This window comes from Meriones unguiculatus, chromosome 7 (genome assembly GCF_030254825.1).
Source record: "Meriones unguiculatus strain TT.TT164.6M chromosome 7, Bangor_MerUng_6.1, whole genome shotgun sequence".
Lineage (NCBI taxonomy): Eukaryota > Metazoa > Chordata > Mammalia > Rodentia > Muridae > Meriones > Meriones unguiculatus.
In genome coordinates, this window is record NC_083355.1 from 1543392 (window position 1) to 1564845 (window position 21454).

Genomic DNA, 21454 nt, shown 5'->3' on the forward strand with positions numbered 1-21454 from the left:
TAAAGCTGCACCGGGTAAAAATAAACATTCTGGGTAAGCGCTTCTAAACAGAGGCCCCAGACGAGAGGCATCGGAACATTTTGTATTTTAATTTATTCTGTGTCTGAACTTAAGATACATTTCTTGGAAGTTAATGTCTTTATAACATTTACATATATTTGACATGTGTCTGTAATTACAGCATAGATTCCTAAGGGTTCAAACTGCTTTGTACTATAAATATGACAGGAAGCCATTTCATTAAATATTCATTTGAGGCATCATAGTGATGTAGAGATAACTATGAAGATGATAACTAGGTAAGTATTTAGAGACCAAACACAAAGGAAAAAGCAGTCAAGAGCAAGAAATGTTTCCCATCACTGTTGACGCTGACATTGTCTTGAGCTCCTGGGGCACAGCCGTGTGTTTCCTTTCCATCTATAATGGGGCTAACCCTTTTTCCATTCTGCACCATTTTTTGTTGAGTGACTCTTGACACAACCCTGGCTATCCTGGTATGAAAAGCACACAAATCAGCGTTGCTTTGTTTGGCTTTCTGCAAGGAGGCAGTCTTATACAGCCCTGGCTGGCCTGGAACTTACTATGTAGGCCAAGATCACCTAGATCCACCCACCTCTGGCTCCCAAGTGTTGGGGTTAAAGGTATGTACCACCTTATCTGGCCAAATCACTTATATAATCATAGATATTTGTTTTAAAGCAATTCTCCAATGTACATATAAATTTAACCATTTATTACAGATGAGAAAAATTGTAAACTAATGGGATGTTTGTCCTTGTCTACACGTGTCCCACGGTGGACACCAAGGATTGATGTCAGGGTGTGTTCCTCAATGGCTTTTCTCCCTTGTCCTTCTCTGAGACAGGGTCTCTCAGTGAGCTCAGAGGTCACTGTTTTGGCAGGGCTGGCTGACCAGGGAGCCCCCAGGACCCACCTCTGCTCCACACCCACCCAGCTGGATATCTGATCCTGCAGGACACAGAGCATCTGAGTTTCTCAGAATTGATGTGTTTGGTTGGTTTGCTGGTTCATCTGAGACAGGGTCTCACTATGTAGTCCTGACTGGCCTGGAACGCAGCCATCTTCATCCCAAGTGCTGAGAGTTAATGTGTACTCCAGCAAATTTTGATTTTATGCTTATCAATGATAAGAACATGAATTTGTATAAATACAGCTATAAAATGGCAGAAGTATATTTAAAGTCATTTCAATAGTTGGTAATCCTTTCTCCAAAAACAAAAGTAAACAATCCTGATACCTATTGGAAGGATTAAAGTTATGACATTATAAAGAGTTTACAATGATTTGAAGCAATTAATAGAAATTGATGAAAGATGGTTTGCTTTCTTCTTTCAATTTATTTGCTTATTTTTTTGAAACAAGGTATCATTTACCCCTGGCTAGCCTCAAACACTGAAAGTTCTGAGGATGACCTTGAACTTCTGATCATAACAGCACCTCCCAAGTGCTGGAATAAAAGGCTCTTGCCATGCCTGTTTATGTGGTGCTCAGGATAGACCTACGACTTTGTGCATGCTAGGCAAGGAAAATATATCTGATTTTTATGAATAAATTTCAGATGAATAGTATACATTCCAAACTGAATTTTTAAAAACATTCTAGGTTCTACCTTTGTTTCTGGAGGGGGGTCCTCGAGACAGGGTTTCTCTTTGTAGCCTTGGCTGTCTTGGAACTCCCTCTGTAGAGCAGGCTGGTCTTGAATTCAGAGATCCGCCTGCCTCTCCCTCCAGTGCTGGTATTAAAGGTCTAAGGGGGTGTGGGTGTGTGTGCACGCGCGTAGCATGTGGGTACCTGCAGAGCCCAGAAGAGTGTATCAGATCCCCTACAGCCATAGTTAAAGGTGGTTAAGTCACCTGATGTGGGCCCTGGGAACCAAAGTTGGGTCCTCTGGAAGAGCAGTAAGCATAATAACTGCAGAGCAATCTCTCCAGCCATCCCCAAATTTACTGTCAGAAGTTGAAAGAGACTAGCACTAGGCATGGTTGCTCCTTCCTATAACCCCAGCAGCTGGGAGATAATGGAGGCAAGAGAACCAGATCAAAGCAAGCCTTGACTAAATGTGACTTTATCTCAAAACAGGGAGGGAGTTGAAGACCAGGGGAAAGAAAGGGGCAGGAAAGGAGGTGGGAGAGGGGATGTGATGTGGTTGGGTATGGCACCTGTCTCAAAACCGAAAAAGGCCAAAGAAAGGAGCAGGAAGGCAGAGCGAAGGAAAACCATTCTTGGGTTTTGATTTTCCTGAGACAGTCTCTCCATCATTTAGTTCTGGCTAGTCTGAGACTCACTATGTAGCCTAGGCTAGCCTTCACCTCAGAGGTCCACCTCTTCCACCTTATGAGTGTTGTGATCAAAGTTGCATGCCCCACATCTGGCTGAAAAACTATGGTTCTGAGCCTTTCTCTATTAAATCTTCTCCAGCAGTGCTATGAGTCTGTGGTCATATCTATTGGGTGGCTGACAATCCCTTGAGCCAGAGAACATGGCACCAGGCTGCTTCTGTAGGGGAGAGTAGTGAAAGGAGGAGAGAGAAAGGGAAAAAAGGGAAAGGAAGAAAAGAAGGGAGAAAAAGAAAAGCAGACGGGAGGGCAGGGAAGGGAGAGGAGAAACAGCTGTAGACATAGCTCAGAATGCCAGCAGAGTATAACCCCAAACTCTGCATTCAGTCCCACCACTGCATAAACAGGTTATGGGAGCAAATCTATAATCCTGGAACCTGGGAAGTAGAAGCAGGGCGATCAAGATGGAAAGTTCAAGGCCATTCCAGGCTTACAAAGTGAGCTCAAAGCTTGGGTGACTTAGTGAGACCCTGTCTTTAAAATAAAGAGAGCAAGAGAAAGGGCTTGTGTGTGCATGAGAGATGTAGCTCAGTGATAGTTTTTGCCTAGCACGTGACATACCTGAGTTCCACTCCCAGCGCCAGACAGCAGGCACATACACTTTGAACAAAACTGTATCCAGGGATCTGGAGAGTTGGCTCTTGCTGCTCTTGGGCCAAATTTCAGTTCCCAGCACCCACACGGCAGCTTACAAGTACCTATAACCCTGGCTCCAGGGCACCCAGCATTGTCTTCTGGCCTTTAGATACCAATACACATCTGACTTTCACTCACATAGATACATACACATAAATAAAACTCGAAGTAAGTCTTCCATTGCAACCCAGTACTTACAAGGAGCCACATCCACAGTAGATACTGTGCTTCATAAAAGGTGATATGTGAGATGTTTTCTCTGCCTTAACGGACTGCACTCTCAAATGGTGAACCAGAGTAAATTCTTTAAGTGTAGATGCAGAAAGAAATGGAACCCACACGTAGTATGCCAAGTGGGAAAAAAGCCACATTTCCTCCATTACCCTTCCAAATAGCTGTGTCCCTCGAATGAGTGCTGCACCCAAGCAAGCATCTGCAGCTTAGCTGCCAACTGCAACCCTCACTCCTGTAGTTGGCGCACTTGTGATGCACCTGGCAAGGCCAGATGTCAACAATGATGAGTAGGGCACACACCGAGACAAAGCTTACATCGGTCCAAGTACAAATCACAGGAAGAATGCAGTGAATCTTTCCCCCACTTTCTGCTTTTGTGGTTTTAGAGGATGAACTTGGTGCCCATGTAGCTAGGCACACGCTCTGCTCCTAAACTACAGCCCAGCCCTGACAGACCCTTTCTATATTACCCGTAACAGAAACCAACTTCGTTGTCTTTGAGACAGAATTTCATCATGTATAAGCATGGTTATCCACAGCAGTGTAAACCACTACAGCTCAGGACAGGCAGGAATCTAAGAAACTGGGCCTCTGCCAAGCCAGACCGACCGTAGGCACTGTAAAACAGTGCTGGGTAGATACAGAGCTGGGATTACATGGTCTTCTCATGCTGGGACCAGCCACTCATCAGCATACACGGTCCACTCTACTGGTCATGCTACTTTGCCCAGGTTCTGTCTGTCAGGAACTAGCGCACTTCATGCTTCCACTGTTTTTGGGTTCTTTTGAGATGGGATTTCTGTGTGCAGCCGACCGTCCTGGAACTTGCACTGTAAACCAGGCTGACCTCAATTTCACAGAGATGGGTCCACCTCCACCTCTGAGCACTGGGATTAAAGGTGTGTGCATCACCACATGCTTCTAAGTGATGGAGGAACAGAAAGGCACCTGCAGTCTTGAAAAGCTCACGGGGCCACACCTAGAATCAGTGAAACAGAAGGCCCTACATCTCCTATCTCAGCACTGAGCTTCGGTTGCTATCACGGATGGTACACTGACTGCTAGTGTTCTGACCTGCTGGGCATCCTCTTGACCTGTCAGGAAGGGACTCAGAAACAAGGTAATACCACTGGGGCTGGGGCATGGTGAGGGAGGCAGGATCAGCAGCACAGCAACGGGCTCCTTCCACTCCACACTCAGAGCCCGCTGCACTGTCTATCCCGTCATCAGTCCCTCTGGGGAATAAACACCCAAGGCGTGTAGACTGGAAGCAAAACATAACTCACATCAGCGCTCTCAGCCTTCCTGCGCCGCTACCCTTTAATGCCACTCCTGTGGCAACCCCGTCATAAGATTCTTTCCATTGCCACTTCATAACTGTAATATTGCTACTGTTATGAACTGTTATGAATGCAAATATCTGAGATGCAGGATAGCTGATGAGCAACCCCTTTGTGGAGGTCATGACCCACAGGTTGAGAACCACTGGTTTACAAAAACATACCAGTTATGTTCCCAGACAGATTCACAGGAGTAACAAAACATAAGCCAAAGATAGCAACACTGCAGAGTCAAGGCAATCACACACATGAGCAAAATTCGAGGGCTTTCCACCCCTGGGCTTCTCCAGGAATCACCTCCTGGGTGGGTTCTGGTGTGTGTCACATGGTCCTGTGGAGTTCTCCATTGGGCAGCTACTTCCATGTGTGGATACAGCTCCCCCTTTCTAAGGCATGTTCACACTGCAGTAGGGAGGGCTGAAGGGATGCTGCCATGGAGAATGGGCTCTGTGGAGGTGAGGAGGTAATCTAGCCCCTTTGTATGGAAAGACAGTGTTGTTTATGCCCAAAGGCACTGGGGGGCCAGTTTAGAGGAGGCTGGATATTAGGAAGCTGTCTCAGCTCCATCTTCCTGCCCCATGATGGTAACCAATGAGCTGGCCCTCCCTAAGAACCCCCAAGCCTCAGTGGGCTACCCTCTTCATTCTCTACTCTGCTTACTTTCAGATATACACCACATCAAATGCTAAACAAGCCTTCCACTTGGTGGATGTCTGCTGTTCTCATCAGCCTTTCCCCAAAGCTGAATGCACAGGTCAAGTAGAAAGGTGACTCACTCACAAGTGGTCCAGCTTGCCAAGGGTTACAGTGGCTGCTGACCTCCGGTGACTATCAAGAACAACGTGGCTCGCTGATGCACAAATTCTACGTTATTCTAGTTATTTTTTGGGGGTGGCCTTGGTGGTACACACGCACACCATGATGCCTACCTGAAGGTCAGAGGATGACTTGTAGAAGTTGGTCTCTCCTTCCACCATCTGGGTTCCACAGGTCAAACTAAGTTTGTCAAGCTAAAGCTGGTACCATGAGCCATCTTACTGGTCCTAGAATTCAAAATTATTTCTTCAAACTTGTACAAGTGAAAGAGACAGGCTGGGCCGAAGGCTGGGCCTGTGTGATCCACTGTACAGTGGCTGTGAGCAGCCTGGCCCTCTGATGTCTCCACCTCGCAGCAATAATTGTAGGCTCATGGAACACAACCCCACAGTCTTGACTACTTAAGAACACATTCTGGACTTCTGTTTTTAAACACGAAAGACAGGGGTATATCCCTGGCCTCACTCTTTGGGATCTTTCTCACAATCTCGGGATAAAACAATACTCAGAGAGGAAAAATTACTTTTCCCATGTGAAAACATTCCACTCCCTCCCACACACTACAAAGACAGCACCACATGACGCTGCGTGTCGCAGTGCTGCCAAAGCTACAGCGCCCGGCTGTCTCTTGAAGCACGCTCCACTCTCCATTCAGAGCTGTCCCCTGCTGCCCTCCTCGGCTTTGTCACCACTTGATATCCAGGCTGTCTGTGCAGGGCTCCGAGCTCTGGTATCTGGTGTGTAGCACCTCCTGCACTCTGGGGGATTCAGCACCCTCCAGCCACTCCTGGTACAACTCCTGCACATGTGCGCTGCTCTCTGGGGGCCGCACAGGGATGCTGGCGTAGATGCCTTCCATCTGCTGCAGTAGCGCACGGTCTGTGTGGCCGTCCTCTGTCTGTGCCTGGCCTCTGCCGTTCAAGCATCCTGAAAGATAGACACAGGTAGGTCTTTCTCCCCTGCGGGATGGCTGCTCACAGGGAGCTGTGCCTCAGGGTACACTAGAAGCAGGCTGTACCATGTGACATGAGATTGTTGCTGGGACTCCGAGCATTGTCATGGAACCTGCCTAGGAGGAAAGCCACGGGTGTTCTTTATTCTTACCATATACATTATCCATAAACTGTCTTACCTAAAAGTGTTTATATCTTTTTGTTTTGCTCTTCAAGACAGGTTTTCTCTGTGTAGCTTGGCTGTCCTGGACTCACTCTGTAGACCAAGCTGGCCTTAAACTCACAGAGATCTCCCTGCCTCTGCCTCCCTGATGCTGGCATGCACCATCGCACCCAGCTCCTTACAAGCCTTTGGAAGTAGGCAGCTTTGCCTGCTATCTGGATCCCTGGCTTCTGAAGATTACCCAAAGCTAAAGAGCATTGAATGGCTGACAAGCTGCGAACACGACTACTCACAGCCAGGGTTGCCCGTGTGTAGGCCCGACAAGGCCGTGCTGGGCTGAGCCACATGAGCTATCCATGCGTGTCTTCTACTGTCAGCGCAGCCCACCCTAACCCGCCTGTGTCAAGATGCAGTCGGCGCGTGGGAGTGGGGGAGCTTGGTGGTAGGCGTGTGTCTCACATGTTCAAGGTCCTGGTTTCTAAGCCTAGCGCCGAGACTTTGATTTAAAAGAACCGGGAGGTGGGACTGCAGAAATGGCTCAGCGGTTAAGAGCGCTGGTTGCTCTTCCAGAGGTCCTGAGTTCAATTTCCAGCACCCACATGGCGGCTCACAACCGTCTATAATGAGATCTGGTGCCCTCTTCTGGTGAGAACACTGTACACATAATAAATACATCTTAAAAAAGAAAAAAGAACCATGAGATAGGCAGAAATATACAGCTCAGTGGACAAGCACTTAATTGCCATACACAACACAACGCTTTGGGTTCAGACTGCAGCGCCAGCGGGGAGAAAAGCAGCAGCAGCGGGAACAAATTCCCACCTTGTTAAACTTTACTCCCACTGATCCAGGCCACCTGGCAGCTAGACTAGCTGTCCACCTTCTCAGTGGCAGGCACCCTTCTCCTCCCCAGACCCACACAGTTTCCCCGCCCTCCCAGAGGCCCCATCTTGTCTCTGCCCACTGTAGCCCAGGGCTCCAGCCAGCATCTGCTCCCAGATGGCCCCTGTTCACATCCCTGTCTCAAATACTGGCCTCTAACCACTGCCCTGTCTAGAAGATCCCTCAGGACAGGGACTAGAAATGTAGGCCTCTCCTCTGTTAAGCTCTTCCTGGATCTTTTCTTCATTTCTGACAGTACTCCTGGTCTGGCTCCCTCTGGGCCTTTCTGAGAACTCTAGTGGTCCTACTTGAGCACCTTTCATCACCCCAAACTCAGGATGACCTAGACATTCCTCATCTTGAGGTCGCTCCCTTCATACCCAGGGGTGAAGACAGACCACTTGAGATGCTTCCCTTCATTCTCCAACACCCTACGTATGAGCAAGAGGTGCCAGGCACCACAGTCCACCCTAGCTCTGGCCTGCTCTCATTGTCTCTCCACCTCAGTCAGGAACTTTCTTCAGCTGCCTGTCTTTACACCTGGATGGTTCAATTTCCCTCAGCGGGAACTCTAAGAAGGCAAGTGACATCTGCCCTTTCCTGCTGCTGCTTTGCACAGGTTCAGTTTCTTTTCCTAGTCGTCCCTATATAACAGCTCCATGCTGGTGACCGTAGGAGCTGGTTCCCATGTGGCACCTACAAGAGAATGTCTAAGGATGCAACTGTCTACTTTTCACACTACAGGGAACCTTCAGAGCTGAGGGCAACATGCTGTGGCATGAGGGACATCCTGTCTTCCATGGTTACTGGTGGGCGTCTGAGCCCCTTACCTCTGGGGCATGCGAGGACCTCCACAAAGTGATAAGGGAATTTGCCCTTCTTGAGCTTCAGGATCATGTTCTGGATGTTGCGAAAGCCGTGTGCTGCAGCGAAGCGCAGCAAGACCTCCCCATTCTTCTCAAGGGTGACCTCCTGGAAGTCTTTGTTTCTACAAATCAATGACATGGATCCAATGGTCAGTGCCCTAAAGATCACGTCTGCTTGGTTGAGGCACAGTCTCACTATGTAGCTCAGGCTAACTTTGAACTCACAATCCTCCCTTGGCCTCCGCAGTGATAGGTCTACCACATCTGCCCATTTTTTCAATTTAAGTTTAGAATGTCACCAAAATAATGTCAATAGAAAGACGTGAAGGCCCTCGTACTGTAACCAGTGCTGGCTTTCCCACAGAGCAGCCAGAGGAAGAGCAGCCACGCGTACCACATGCCCCTGGCACACCACACATTCTGCCTGTCTGTCACAGGCCTCATACCCTAGCTCTGCCTGATATGTTAGCACCACTCCTGGGTACACCCACTGTGGGTACGCTGGCTCAAACCTTAATGCACGGTAGGTGATCTCCTCAACATGCTCGCCAAACAACTCCCTGGCAGCGTGTCTGAAGACGTGGGCCAGATGCCCATCTGAGCTCACTCCATCGTGCCGTCGTACTGCTGTCTCCTTCGTATCTCCAAACCTAAAACAAAAGACAAAAGTCTTCACCATGCCCATGAAGAGGACACAAAAGTATTAATCCAGTTGTTACTGGGACAGAATCCACAGAGCCACCTAAACACTAAGTCACTTAGTCTTTGCAGTATTTGAACTTTGGGGAGCCCCATGCGGGTGCAGAGCACCAAGCCTGGCCCTCTGAAGGAGCAGTGAGCACTTAACCACTGACTTATCTCTCCAGCCCTGAAAAGCACTTTTTTTGTTTTGTTTTGTTTTTTCGAGACAGGGTTTCTCTGTGTAGCCTTGGTTGTCCTGGACTTGCTTTGTTGACTAGGCTGGCCTTGAACTCACAGTGATCGCCTGCCTCTGCATCCCCAAGTGGAAAAGCACATTCTTAATGAGTCCTAATAAACAACAACGAAATGTCATTTTGCACCTAGCCTAAGATTGCAAATGAGGCTGTTTCACTGGTTTCACTTACTTGCTTCTTTGTGCAGCTACATATGCGCTCAGAGTGGGATGGTGGTGTGCTGAATCAGCAGCTGAGGTGGCTTAGGCATGTGCTTGACTGTGCCCAGGCAGCAGGAGGACCCTTGCTCAGCCTGGGTTGTCAGGTAGGCTCTAGCAGCAGGTATTCCAGCTGCTGTCATTCTACAAACTTCTATCTCACCTTCCGTAAAAGGGCACAAATGTAGCTTCCCAGGCCATCAGTTGTACACTTGATCTGTGTTCCTGATGCAGAGGCCAGAGGGAGCCATAGTGTTAGATGTGTGTCTCTACTGTACAGTTTCTGCGTGCCTTCCCTCCTGAAGGGTACGGTATGGCCATCACTCCAGAAGCCCCAGTCTCCTGGCAGTACTACAGAACAGTGTCCCTCTCCAGGATCCTGCCTGAATCCATTTCAAAAGACAGGACGGGAAGGATGCAGGAACCTGTCTCCGTACTCACATGATCTGATTAGGGTAACCCTAGGGCCTGCAAAGCTCACCAGAGGCCCTCCCCAACTTACGAAAACACCACTTACAAAGTATCCACAGCTACATCTTTCATGGAGAGGTCACTTTGCTCCATTATCTGAGCAATTTCACCTGGAGAAAAACAAGAGCCATGAGTCACTGGAAGGAGGATAGGTGGCCCAGGGCTCTAGGTCAGGCTTTGCTTAGGAACCTGGGACCCCTCCTTGCTGTATAATCCATTTCATGTAGAAGGAGTCCTTCAACAGGATAAAGTAATGCTAACTTCTAAAGAACAATAAAAAGATATGCAAACAGAATTGCTCTTTTGGACCCTGAACTAAGGCAGTTCTGCATTGCTCGCTGTTGCCTTGAAGTGGAAGCCTGGGTATACCCCACACAGCACTGCTACATTTTGACACACACACAGACACTATGCATGGATGGCTGCCCATGACCACAGACACTTTCTATACCACAGTCTTTCTCTGTGACCCTTTAGTACAGTTCCACATGTTGAGGTGACCCCCAGCCATAAAATTATTTTCCTTGCTACTTCACAACTATAATTTTGCTAGTGTTATGAATCATAGTGTAAGTATCTGATCGGCAGGATATCTGATATCCGAGGGCTCATGACCCACAGGTTGAATCCACTGCTCTAAAGCATAGCATTTAAACAGGGCTACCAACAGGGCCACTAAATAAAACAGCACATAGAGTGCACTGAACTTTCCACTTTCTTCAATGTAAAACACTCCTGTGTCCTATAGTATATTGGCTTTCTCACATGTGAGAGAGTGAGAAGGATCCCTGCAGGCTTTACAGCAGGCAGGAACAATCCATAAAAAGACAAGAATGAAAATTCGATTCAGCCCTGGTTTAGGTACTGGTGCTGGGCCAAGACTTGAGAGTCTGACCACCAATTCCTTTATTTTAGCCATATTTAAGCACAGCACAATTTCAGAAAAAAGTTTTCTGATAACAACTCAGCCCTGTGAATACAACAAGGCTCAAGACGTGTTTCCACTGAAGCTCTCACAAGGCACAAAGGCTTCCCCCCGTGTGACGGATTCTTACTGACTCAGAAACTACAGCCACCCCAGCATTCCAGGACAGGCTGAGCACCTCTTCCCTCTGAAGGGTGCTGCATGCTTAACCTCCTCAGCTTCTCTGGTGTGCATGTGTGCACAGCACTGTTGGCCCTCCACAGCAAAGAATCCTGATGGGCTGTGACGTAAGAGCATCTAACAATGGTGCTGCATTCTCCCAGAAACCCAGCCCATCTGGAGGAGATTCTGAGGAGGCAGGATGCAGAATCCTCACCCTTGGCTATCAACGCCATCAGGCTGCTTGGCCATGGTGGCCTATCAGAGACACACTTGCTTTCAGATGAGAGCACCCGTGCACCTCACCTGATGTCAGCACACAGTCAGTGCCCCTGGCACCACTCAGAGTCATGGAAGGACCCTCTCGAAGAGCTTCCAGCTTCTTATCATAGCAAGGAGCCACGACAACATGGAAAATTTTCTCTGGAGACAGATTCTGTGGAGGAGAGCACTCAGCTCAGAGATTCAGAGAAGCAATGATGGTGGCTACAGCATGGGTGATCCCAGCTGCTGATCCCACGCTAGCCCACGTGTGGCAGTGTGTTGTGAGCTCTGCACAGGTGAGGACAGGCTGTGTTCCACCGGCTTTCCCTGAAGAATTTCTGAAACTGTCCACATGATATCTAGGCAACCTGTCTCTTGAGACAAACCAAGATCTGGCAGGTACCACTGAGTCCTGAGTGGAAAAGTCCTGCTCAGGGAAAGGGTGGAGCCCAAGAGGAAGCACAGAGGTTGTCAGAGGTCAGAGCTCAAGGCCCAAATGTCCCTACCAGCAGCTGCAAGAGGATCTGCAACTCTGGGCTCCACTGAGAGCTCAGGGCCCACAGCCCTGAGGAGACCAGGAGACCCCAGAACTCTTACAGCAGGTATAAGAGGGCAGAAATGCAGACCACCCAACAGCCAGTTTTCTTGTCCTTTCAGCTCAATGCAATTATGGTACAGGGCTAGTAATTTGCCAACTGTGGTGACTTTATAAACAGAGAAATGTTTTCAATGGCTAAAAGGAGGCTGTCAGGTGGACATGGCTTTTAGGCTGGCTTCAGTGTTTAGAAGATCCTTTCCATCGCTGTTTTTTCTAGTTACTGTGGGGGCCCAAACAGTTTGTTCACATGAAAGGAGAAAGGCAGGATGCAATCTATGTCAGGCTTGCCAAAGCCCTGGAACTAAGGTTTGAGGCAAGTGACTTGAAGGAACTAGAGCTTATCTATCATGTGACAATGTTAAAACTATGGGGCCAGGGACCCAGTGCTTAAAATGACTGGCTGTTCTTCCAGAAAACCTGGGTTCAATTCCTAGACCATGCAGCAGCTCACAAGTGCATGTAACTCCAGTTCCAGGGGATGTGATGCAGTCTTCTGGCCTCTGTTGGCACCAGGCAAGCAAGTGGTGCATAACCACACATACATACAGGCATACACCCATACACATAAAATAAAAAGAGAGGGATGCATGTGGTAGCACATGCCTTTAATCCCAGCACTCAGGAGGCAGAGGCTAGAAGATCTCTGCAAGTCTGAGGCCTGAACTATAAGTGAGTTCTAGGACACCCAGGACTGAGAGTCCTGTCTCAAAAATCCAACCTAATTCAAACCAAAAAGGCAGGCTAAAGGTGGCATCTGTGGCCTGGAGCAAAAAGCCAGGCTAAAGGTGGGGCTTAGCTTCCTAAGGCACCCAGACCAGAAGCAATCAAGCAGTATCTCCATGGATGAGGTCCAGGGCCACCCTGTCCACACTCTGAAGAATGCCTCACCTCAGGCCTTACTCAGCTTAAGTCCGCCTGCTGCTGCTCTCTGGAGAGCTTGGCTTACCTGCTGTCTGGCAAAGTAATCCTTCACTAAGGAGCCCATGACCTGCTGTGGGGACTTGGCAGTGCAGAGATGTGGGATGATGGGGCGACCTAGCACCCGCTCAGCATATCTGACCCAACCTAGGGAGAAAGCAGAGAGAGCACATAAGCTCAGCTCACACCATTCCCTCCTGCCTTCTGGCACTAGGGTAGGCCTGGGACTTGGCTCCCAGGCCAGACAGCTCATCGTCCCTGTTCATGAGGTGCCCTGCTCTGAAAGGCTGAGCGCGACGGGCCCACCCACCTCCACCCAAAGGCAGGGCTGTGGTTACTTCCACAGTCCTGGTGAAGTGGTGCCCGCAGCTTGTGCTCACCAGGACACGCAGAGGTCAACATGGGCAGTTCCCGGTGCTCCTCACTGTGCTGGTGATAACGGCGTACAAACTCCTTCTGACTTTCCAGGATGCTGAAATCTGCAGCGATTGTGGTGTCAAATACATAGTGTACCCCTGCAGGAAAGAGGGACACAGATTCTTCCTTCAGACAGAGGATGCATCCAGATCACATCTAACTGCTAAGGACACTCTGTCTTTCCTTATGACCAGATCTTACTCTGCACCCCTAGGTGATCCAGAGCTCATGAGGCTCTATAGAATAGGTCGGCCTTGAGCTTGTGATGATCTGTCTGATTCCCAAGTGTTATGATTAAAAGCATGGACCACAACACTTGGCTCTTTGTTGTTGTTGTTTTTGACTAGGTCACTCTATGTAGCCCAGGCTGGCCATAAACTTGAATCTTCCTACTTCTAGCTCCCTTGCTAGCATTATAGGTAGACACAACCATCCCTAGCTTTTGAGCACCCTAATTCTTCCTCAACCGTGTCTTCTCCTGTTTCAGACACAAACACAAACCACAGAGTCAATGGCACATGTCTCTCGCTAGCTATTCCATGGCACACATCTCTCCTTAGCCACCATCAGTCAGTCTTGATACCTTTCTTTCTGGCCCAGTTCACACTTGGCATTTTACGCTTTCCTTGTTTGAAACAACATCCTAGCCAGTCTGGAGCTCACTGTGCTCACCAGGCAGGCATGATCCTCCTGCCTCTGCTTCCTAAGTGTTAGGATTATAGGCATGTGCCTCTCACTTTTCTATGTGGTGTTAGGGGACAACGAATTTACACAGCACTCTCCCATACTGGAGAGAACCCTTACCTGCTGAACCATCTTGCTTGTCCTCCAACCTACTTTTTGATAGCTTTCTCGTAGAACCTGAAGTTTGTTGTTTGGGCTAGACTGGCCAACTAGGGAGCTCCTGAAATCTACCTGTCTCAGCTTCCAATGTGGAGTTGCACAAGCCTGCTGCCATGCCTAGATTTTTTTTTTTCCAGACAGGGTTCTCACTGTATACTGGATGGCCTAGTACTTACTATGTAGAGCAACTGGCCTTGAACTCACAGAGCTCTGCCTGCCTCTGCTTCCCAATGCTGGAAGTAAAGATGTGTACAACCCACTGTGGCAAATTACCACCTTTCATTCCTCATATAAAGAACACATGCCTGGGACTGGAGATGTAGCTGAGGGCTGCAACTTACTAAAGGTTCTTAGAAAAACGGACATTAGTCACTACAGAAATAATTGTCAAAAATAATCATTACGTGGGCTGGAAAGATGGCTCTGAGGTTAAGAGTGCTGGCTGCTCTTCCAGAGGTCATAAGTTCAATTCCCAGCAACCACATGGTAGCTCACAACCATCTAAAATAAAAAATCTGGCACCCTCTTCTGGCATGCATGTGTACATGCAGGCAGAACATTGTATACATAATAAATAAATAAATCTTAAAAAAATAATCATTACGTGAGCTGGAGGCAAGTATAGAAACTTCCTAGTGCTCACTGTCCACAGTTAGCAGGTGCTCACCCACTCCTTGCCTCAGAGGCTCAAACCCCTATAACATCTGTCCACACACAGCAAATGTCAGTCCTTTGACATCCAGGAATCAACCCCCAAGTTTCTCTCCTGTGCCCTTGAAAACTGAACTTGAAAAATAAAAAGCGGCCTTCATGAGCTGAAAGTATACATCCATAGCATTTTAAAAAGGTGACTAACTCACCAAGACTTTTGAGGAAGCCGCAGAGTCTTCTGGATGCATCGGTGACACTGAGGTTGAATTTAGCAGCAAAATAAGGCAGAGACTGAGGACACACAGACACAACTAGAACTCTGTGCTTTGAGGTGTCACATTTCTAGAAGGAGAAACAATAATGCCACATGTTCAATGGAAAATTCACAGTAAAATGGATTTTTTGTTTGTTTTTTGAAGCAGGGTTTCTCTCTGTGTAGTCTTGGCTGTTCTGGAACTTACTCTGTAGACCAGGCTGGCCTCAAACCCAGAGATTCACCTGCCTCTCCATCCTGAGTGCTAGGATTAAAGGCCTGTGCCACCACATCCCAACAAACATAAAAATTTTAAATTACAATTTTAGGAAAGAAAGAAAGAAAATGTAGGCTACAGAGCAAGTTCCAGGATAGCCAAAAGCTACACAGAAGAGAAACCCTATCTTAAAAAAAAAAAAAAAAAAAAAGTCAGGCGAGGTGGCACACCCCTGTGATCCTAGCACTCAGGGAGGCAAAGGCAGGTGGATCTCTGTGAGTTCGAAACCAGCCTGGTCTACAAAGTGAGTCCAGGACAGCCAGGGCTACACAGAGAGACCCTGGCAATAGGAGGCTGGAAGAGGTGCACCAGTCTCTGCCTTAGGCTTCCAGTGTTGTCTAGGAGGCTCCAAGGTAGGGCTCATCTGCAGGGGAAACCCAGGCTGTCAGGAATATCTACCATAAATTCCCAACAAAATTCAAATTACAAGTCAACGGAGAAACCTTTCTACTAATATCCATAGGAAGGTTTCAGCCAGCACCACTTACCGAAATTGGTACTTTGTACCAGCTGAAAAGTTCTGGCCAGCAGAACCCACACACAAGAGGTACAAAGCCTCTGCCATGTTGTACATGCCTAGAATCCTAGCACTGTAGTGGCTGACAGAATAGAAGTTTTGAGACCAACCTCAGACACAGTTAGCCACTGTCACACAACGCAGAGGTAATGATTACAAAATAGATTTTCTCATCTAATAGCCATGTAGGACTAACCAGTACTAAGTTTCTGAACTGCCACATCCCACCGGAACAGTGGTGGCGCACGCCTTTAATCCCAGCCTTGGGAAGGCAGAGGCAGGGTCTCTGCATCTGCTCCTGCCTCCAGGTTCTGCCCTGTTTGAGCTCCTAACCTGATTCCCCTTCAGTGATGCACACGTGGAAGTGAAAGCCAAATAAATCCTTTCTTTCCCAGCCTGCTTTAGGCCATGAACTGGTCATGACAAGGGTACTGTGTTTCCTCACAGTAACACTGGCCATAGACAGGACTCTGTCATCCATCTGTCCATCTGTCTATATCGAGGTCTGAACCTATACGATGCTCAATGCTAGGCCAGTGTTCTACTGCTGAGCCATGTCTCTAGCCATTCATTTCTTCACTTTCTCATTCACAGACAAGGTCTCATTATGTTGCCCAGAGTGGTCCTGAACTCCCTTTGTAGCCTAGGCAGACTTTGAACTCGCAGCTTTCCCACCCCAGTTTCCTGGAAGCTGGACCCACAGGACTGCACCATCAGTTCCTGCTGACAGCATACCTTATTGAGATTAAGGACACGGAAGAAATCCTTGGCACTCTGCTGGGAAAGCCGCAGTCCTTCATCCACAGTCACACAGCTGTCACATGCAAGGCAGTCACTCAGAAATACCTTTGCATCTGCCAACTTATGGAATTCTCCTTTCTGTGAAAGAAAATGGTGTTAACTTACTTTCTTTCTTTTTTCCTTTTTTGAGACAGGGTTTCTTAGTGTAACCCTGGCTGTCCTGGAATTCACTTTGTAGATCACGCTGGCTTTGAACTCACAGAGATCTCCCTGCCTCTCCCGCCCACGTACTGGGACCACAGGTGTGCGCCATGACCCGCTGGTAGCTTTGCTTCTTTAGGGAGGGTAACATGGAGACAAAGTCAAGGCTGAGTTACCGGGAGCCACCAGGCAGTGGTTTCTGAGCAGACTGTGGTGGTGTCAGGCCCTTGATGGCTCTTAGTCATGCAGGTGACAGTCTGGGCTGAAATACCCCGGCACTGTCTTGTGGGAAGACAATCCTCCCAACTGCTGCAAACCCGCCTGATGGCCATCCCACTTCCTCTCCAGTGACCGTGAGCCTCTGGCCCCCAGCCTAGCTCCTCCAGATCTACATGGTGAACACTTTGCAGACAGTCAGGACTGTGTGCAGCACAGACCTCAGACTCTGAGAACTGCTGAGCTGCTGGTGCCCACTCCTACCCCACCCCCTCTTCAATAAAGGGGGCCTGGCCACCTGGACGATGGGACGCTGGGACCCTAGGACCTTGGTCCCTTCAACCCCATTTTGTCCCCCACCCAGCCCCGTCCCACTCTGGCCCCTTTTAGTCCCCAGAGAAATCTACTAAACCACAAGCCACATTTCCATTGCTTGAGGCCTGCACACACCGCTCAGCTTTTGCCTGACCTGGCCTGCCCTCAGGGCTCACATTCAGCCACACCACTTTGACTGTTCTTGAGTCCTTCCACAGGAAACACTCCAAACGAGCTCTCATTCGCCTACTGGCCCCAACAGAGCTGGCATCCTGAGATTTCTTTTCAGTGCCCATTACCACACAGCATCAGCTTGCTTGTCCCTCCTTAATGAGCTCACAGAGGCTGCATCTCATGTTCCTTATGCTTCCCAGCATCTCTAAGAGCCTAGAAGGCACGGAGGTGCTCAGGGTGTAGGTGAGCAGCACAGCTCTCCTAGCAAGTGCAAAGCTTTAGGTTCAAATCATATTAGTGAAAAATAAAATAAATTTAAAACAGTAAGTGTTCAGTAAGTATTAGCGAGTTAACACAGGAAGATGCTAAAACAAGCCAGAGTCATTTCAGTCAATTAAGGAAGCCCTAGAGGAGTCTATGTATGTTTGTTGATACTTTTAGACAGGATCTTGCTACGTAGACCTCACCTGATACTCACTATGTAGCACAGGATGGCCTATCTTAGAACTCCTGAATGATACGCCTTTAATCCCAGTACTCCAGATACTGAGGAAAGTGGATCTTTGAGTTTAAGGCCAGCCTGGTCTACACAGTGAGTTCCAGGCCAGTCAGCACTATATAATGAAATCCTGTCTCCAAAATAAGTAAACAAACAAGTGGTCTTCTAAGTGACTTGGTGGCATGCCTTTAATATCAAGACTCCTGAGGCAGAAAAAGGATCACTGAACTCAAGGCCAGCAGGGTCCACATATCAAGTTCTAAAACATGGGGATACATTGTCTGGCCATCTCAAAAAGTGAAAAAATAAATAGAAGCTGGGGGCTGGAGAGATGGCTCAGCAGATAAGAGCACTGTCTGCTCCTCCAGAGGTCCTGAGTTCAAGTGGCAGCAACTACATGGTGATTCACAACCCTCTATACTCGAATCTGATGCCTTCCTCTGACATGCAGATATAACAGTCATACATTAGATAAATACTTAAAAACTTTTAAAGAATTATTTACTTATTATTTATTCAGTATTCTGTCATGTGAGCCAGCAGGCCAGAGGACGGCCACCATGTGGCTGCTAGGTTTTTGAACTCAGGACCTTTGGAAGAACAGCCAGTGTTTTAACCTCTGAGCCATCTCTCCAGTCCCAATAAATAAAATCTTAAAAAATAAAATAAAAAATAAGTAGAAGCTGGAGATAGTTAAGAGCACTGGGTCCTCTTTGGGAGGACCCAGGTTCGATTCTCAGTGCCCACATGGGGTTCACAGCCATCTGTAACTGCAATTGCAAGGGGATCAAACACCGTCTTCTGAGCTCGTGGGCACTAGGCGTTTATGTAGTGCAGACAACCATCCAGTGTTCCATCCTGCCTGGAATTCTTGCCTTCAGGGCCCAGTCTACCAACTCCTCATCAGCAACCCTCAGTATTTTTACAAAATATGTCTACACTAAACTGCCACGATGCTGGTTACACTATGTTTGAACTTATCTTACACTTACCATAACCCTGGGAGGGGAGAAAACTAGCTCCCAACAACACTGATAAGAAATAGGGCCTCAAAAGGGTTGTGGGGTTTTTTTATTTTATTTATTTATTTATTTTTGGAGACAGACACTCACATGCCACTGGAATTAGATGTCTATCCAAAGTTATAAATAGAGGGTAGGCATTAGGGTGCAGGGCTGGTGTGGAAAGCACTCGTCCAAACTGACCCACAGCTCCAGAGAGCATTGCTTTGTGGTGCATTGCTGCTCCTCAAAGGCCCAGTGTTCAAAGCCTAGCACTGGCACACAGGAGAGCCAGAAGGATGCCAATCAGATTGAACAGTACCTCAGAACTGCTAAATCTAAGAGGGAAGTCCTGCTAACTACTTCTCCCATGTAACTAATTCTCCACTTACATAGGAAGATTTTACATTGACTGCTTCCTTGCTTGCTTGTGAGGTGTGTGTGCGTGCGTGGGAGGGGGCTTGAGCATGTGTGTTGGTGTAGAGCTAGAAAGGCAACTTATAAAAGCTGCTTCTCTCCTATCACCTATGTGTTCATATGTCACATGGGTTCTGGGGATCAGACTGACATTCTGAGACTTAGTGGCAAGTGTCTTTAGCAGCTGAGCTATGTAAACAGTTCTAAAATCAGTGTTTGTTTGTGGTGGAGCTCAGGGCATCCGTCTCACTCATCAAACACTCTCTCTATCAGTTGACTTGAAATCTTAGCTCTCAGTTATTGTTTTAAGACAAGGTCTCACTGTATAACTTAGATTGGCCTCAAACTGGGACTCCAGAGGTGCGCCGTCATTCCTGGCTAGTCCTAATATTTTCTAAGAGAACAGTGACAGTAACTTTCTCTGTCAAGAGAAATCAAGAGCATGGCAGGGGCAAATGCCTCTCCTGAGCACGAATGAGGTAGGTATGAACCTCTGCTCAGAGGGAGATACAGTAAGTACAAAGAAGCACCACTGTTAGCTAAAACAAGAACTGAGAAAAGACAGTCATTCACACAGGAAGCCTAAAGACTCATGAACCTGGCATTCAAGTCTTTTATGGAATGTAAGTTCCTCCCATTTTACAGGGTGCAGATTTCAACACGGGGTGGAGAGGTCCTGTTCCTCAGGCAGCATGTGTCCTGGTGAGTCTGAGAGGACTCAAGGCTGCCCTGCACATAGCCCTTACTACTTCTTTCTTCAGTCTTCTCAGAGCAGAGAAGTCCAGGGCCATATTTGATCCTAACAGGAGAGACCACAGCTGCAGCCACTCCAGTCACGCTAGGCTCACACCAAACTGAAATGTTTACTTACCTCTTCATTCTCCTGGGTTGGACTTGATGCACCAATGGACACATTCTCCTGGTCATCAGTTTTTGACTTTTTATTACATTCCTTTAAAAAAAATGGAGGGTGTTAAAGGGAAAATTATTTTTCTTTTTTATGGTTTTTTTTTCCTTTTCTTTTCTTTCTGCTTTTTTTGAGATCAGGTCTCTCTACACAACCCTGGCTGTCCTGGAACTCACTGTGTAGACCAGGAGAGATCCTCCTGCCTCTGCCTCCTGCGTGCTGGGATCACAGGTATATATCACCAAGCTCAGCCAAGAATAAGTTAGTGTGGTTTTCTCCATTAACAAAACCAACCCTGAGCAGTCAAGCTTACGCCTAGAAACCCTTTGTACAGAAATAAATCATCTGTACTTACGGAAGGAGACACATAAACACACACCCACACTTACATGTGAATTATTTGTGATCAGAACAGAAGTGATATGAGGGCTATAAGAGCACTCAGATGTGGCTAGTATACAACAATACAGGCGATTCCCCGAGAACGAACACCTGATGGAGTGTTTGGGCATGACACAATTCCTGCAAATGCCAGATTGCTGCACATGCATCGCACGGTTCCCACCATGTGGAATCAGGTGTGGCGCTGTCACCTGGTGCGGCAGGACAGGGGGCCTGCCCTTAATTCCTTCACCTGTTTTCTCGGAAGTTTGTTTTTCTGGTAGGAGCCGCTCACAGCATTTCTGATCACTTCATTGACCGTTCACTCCCGCAGGGTGCCAGGACTGATCAAGCCTTGGCCTTGAACAGCCCCGTGGGGCACTAGCCCGCAGTGGACAACCGCCTGCTGCCGCCCGGTGCTCCGCGGACAGGTGACGGCTGTCAGAGACTGACGGCAGAGGAAGGTGCACCCGGCCGAGCCCGACCCTCACTATCCTCCTATCCCAGGCCTTGGCTTTCGCCCCCAGCCCCGACGGACGCCGCACCCACCTTCCGAGTGCAGTGCTCACACTTCATCTGGAGCGGGACCGGCGGGAGGCCGACGGCCTCGGCTGAGAGGAATCCGGAAGACTGGCACACCGCCGCCTGCCGCCCGCCGGTGTCCCGCGACCCTTTGTTGTCCTCCTCCGCGGCGGCCCGCCCCCAGGGGCTGCAGCAGACCAATGAGAGGCAGAAACGCGGCCGGCCACACCCCCGAGCCGGCGAGGAGCGCCACGCTCTTACGGCACTCTGGCCTCGCCTCCTCCGCCTGAGCCAATCAGAGTGTCAGGAGGTGGCAGGTCCCGCCCAGGAGCCAATCAGAAAATGGGGGCGGTGCTCGTGCTTCCGGATACACGCTCCGGGGCCCGGGCATGTCGTCCCGTTAGC

General features: G+C 48.4%; 1 protein-coding gene across 1 annotated transcript; it reads right to left on the bottom strand.

Annotated features, from left to right (window-relative positions):
* Positions 1–70: 70 nt before the first annotated feature.
* Positions 71–21208, bottom strand: Narf (nuclear prelamin A recognition factor). The gene is made up of 11 exons (XM_021637413.2): positions 21077–21208; positions 20111–20191; positions 16411–16554; positions 14838–14970; positions 13098–13232; positions 12746–12864; positions 11244–11373; positions 9900–9963; positions 8763–8900; positions 8215–8372; positions 71–6313 (listed from the first exon to the last, which is right to left on the bottom strand). Exons 1-11 carry the CDS (start codon positions 21101–21103, stop codon positions 6072–6074), a joined length of 1371 nt encoding a protein of 456 aa, XP_021493088.1. The 5' UTR covers positions 21104–21208; the 3' UTR covers positions 71–6071.
* Positions 21209–21454: the final 246 nt, after the last annotated feature.

Bases quoted from the DNA above. Each gene is read 5' to 3' on its own strand.
- Narf (XM_021637413.2), bottom strand. From the start codon at position 21,103: ATGAAGTGTGAGCACTGCACTCGGAAG. The intron at 11,374-12,745 runs GTAAGCCAAGCT...TCTCCTCCACAG, and splicing joins ATTACTTTGCCAGACAGCAG to AATCTGTCTCCAGAGAAAAT. The intron at 8,373-8,762 runs GTTTGAGCCAGC...ATTGATTTGTAG, and splicing joins ATCACCTACCGTGCATTAAG to AAACAAAGACTTCCAGGAGG.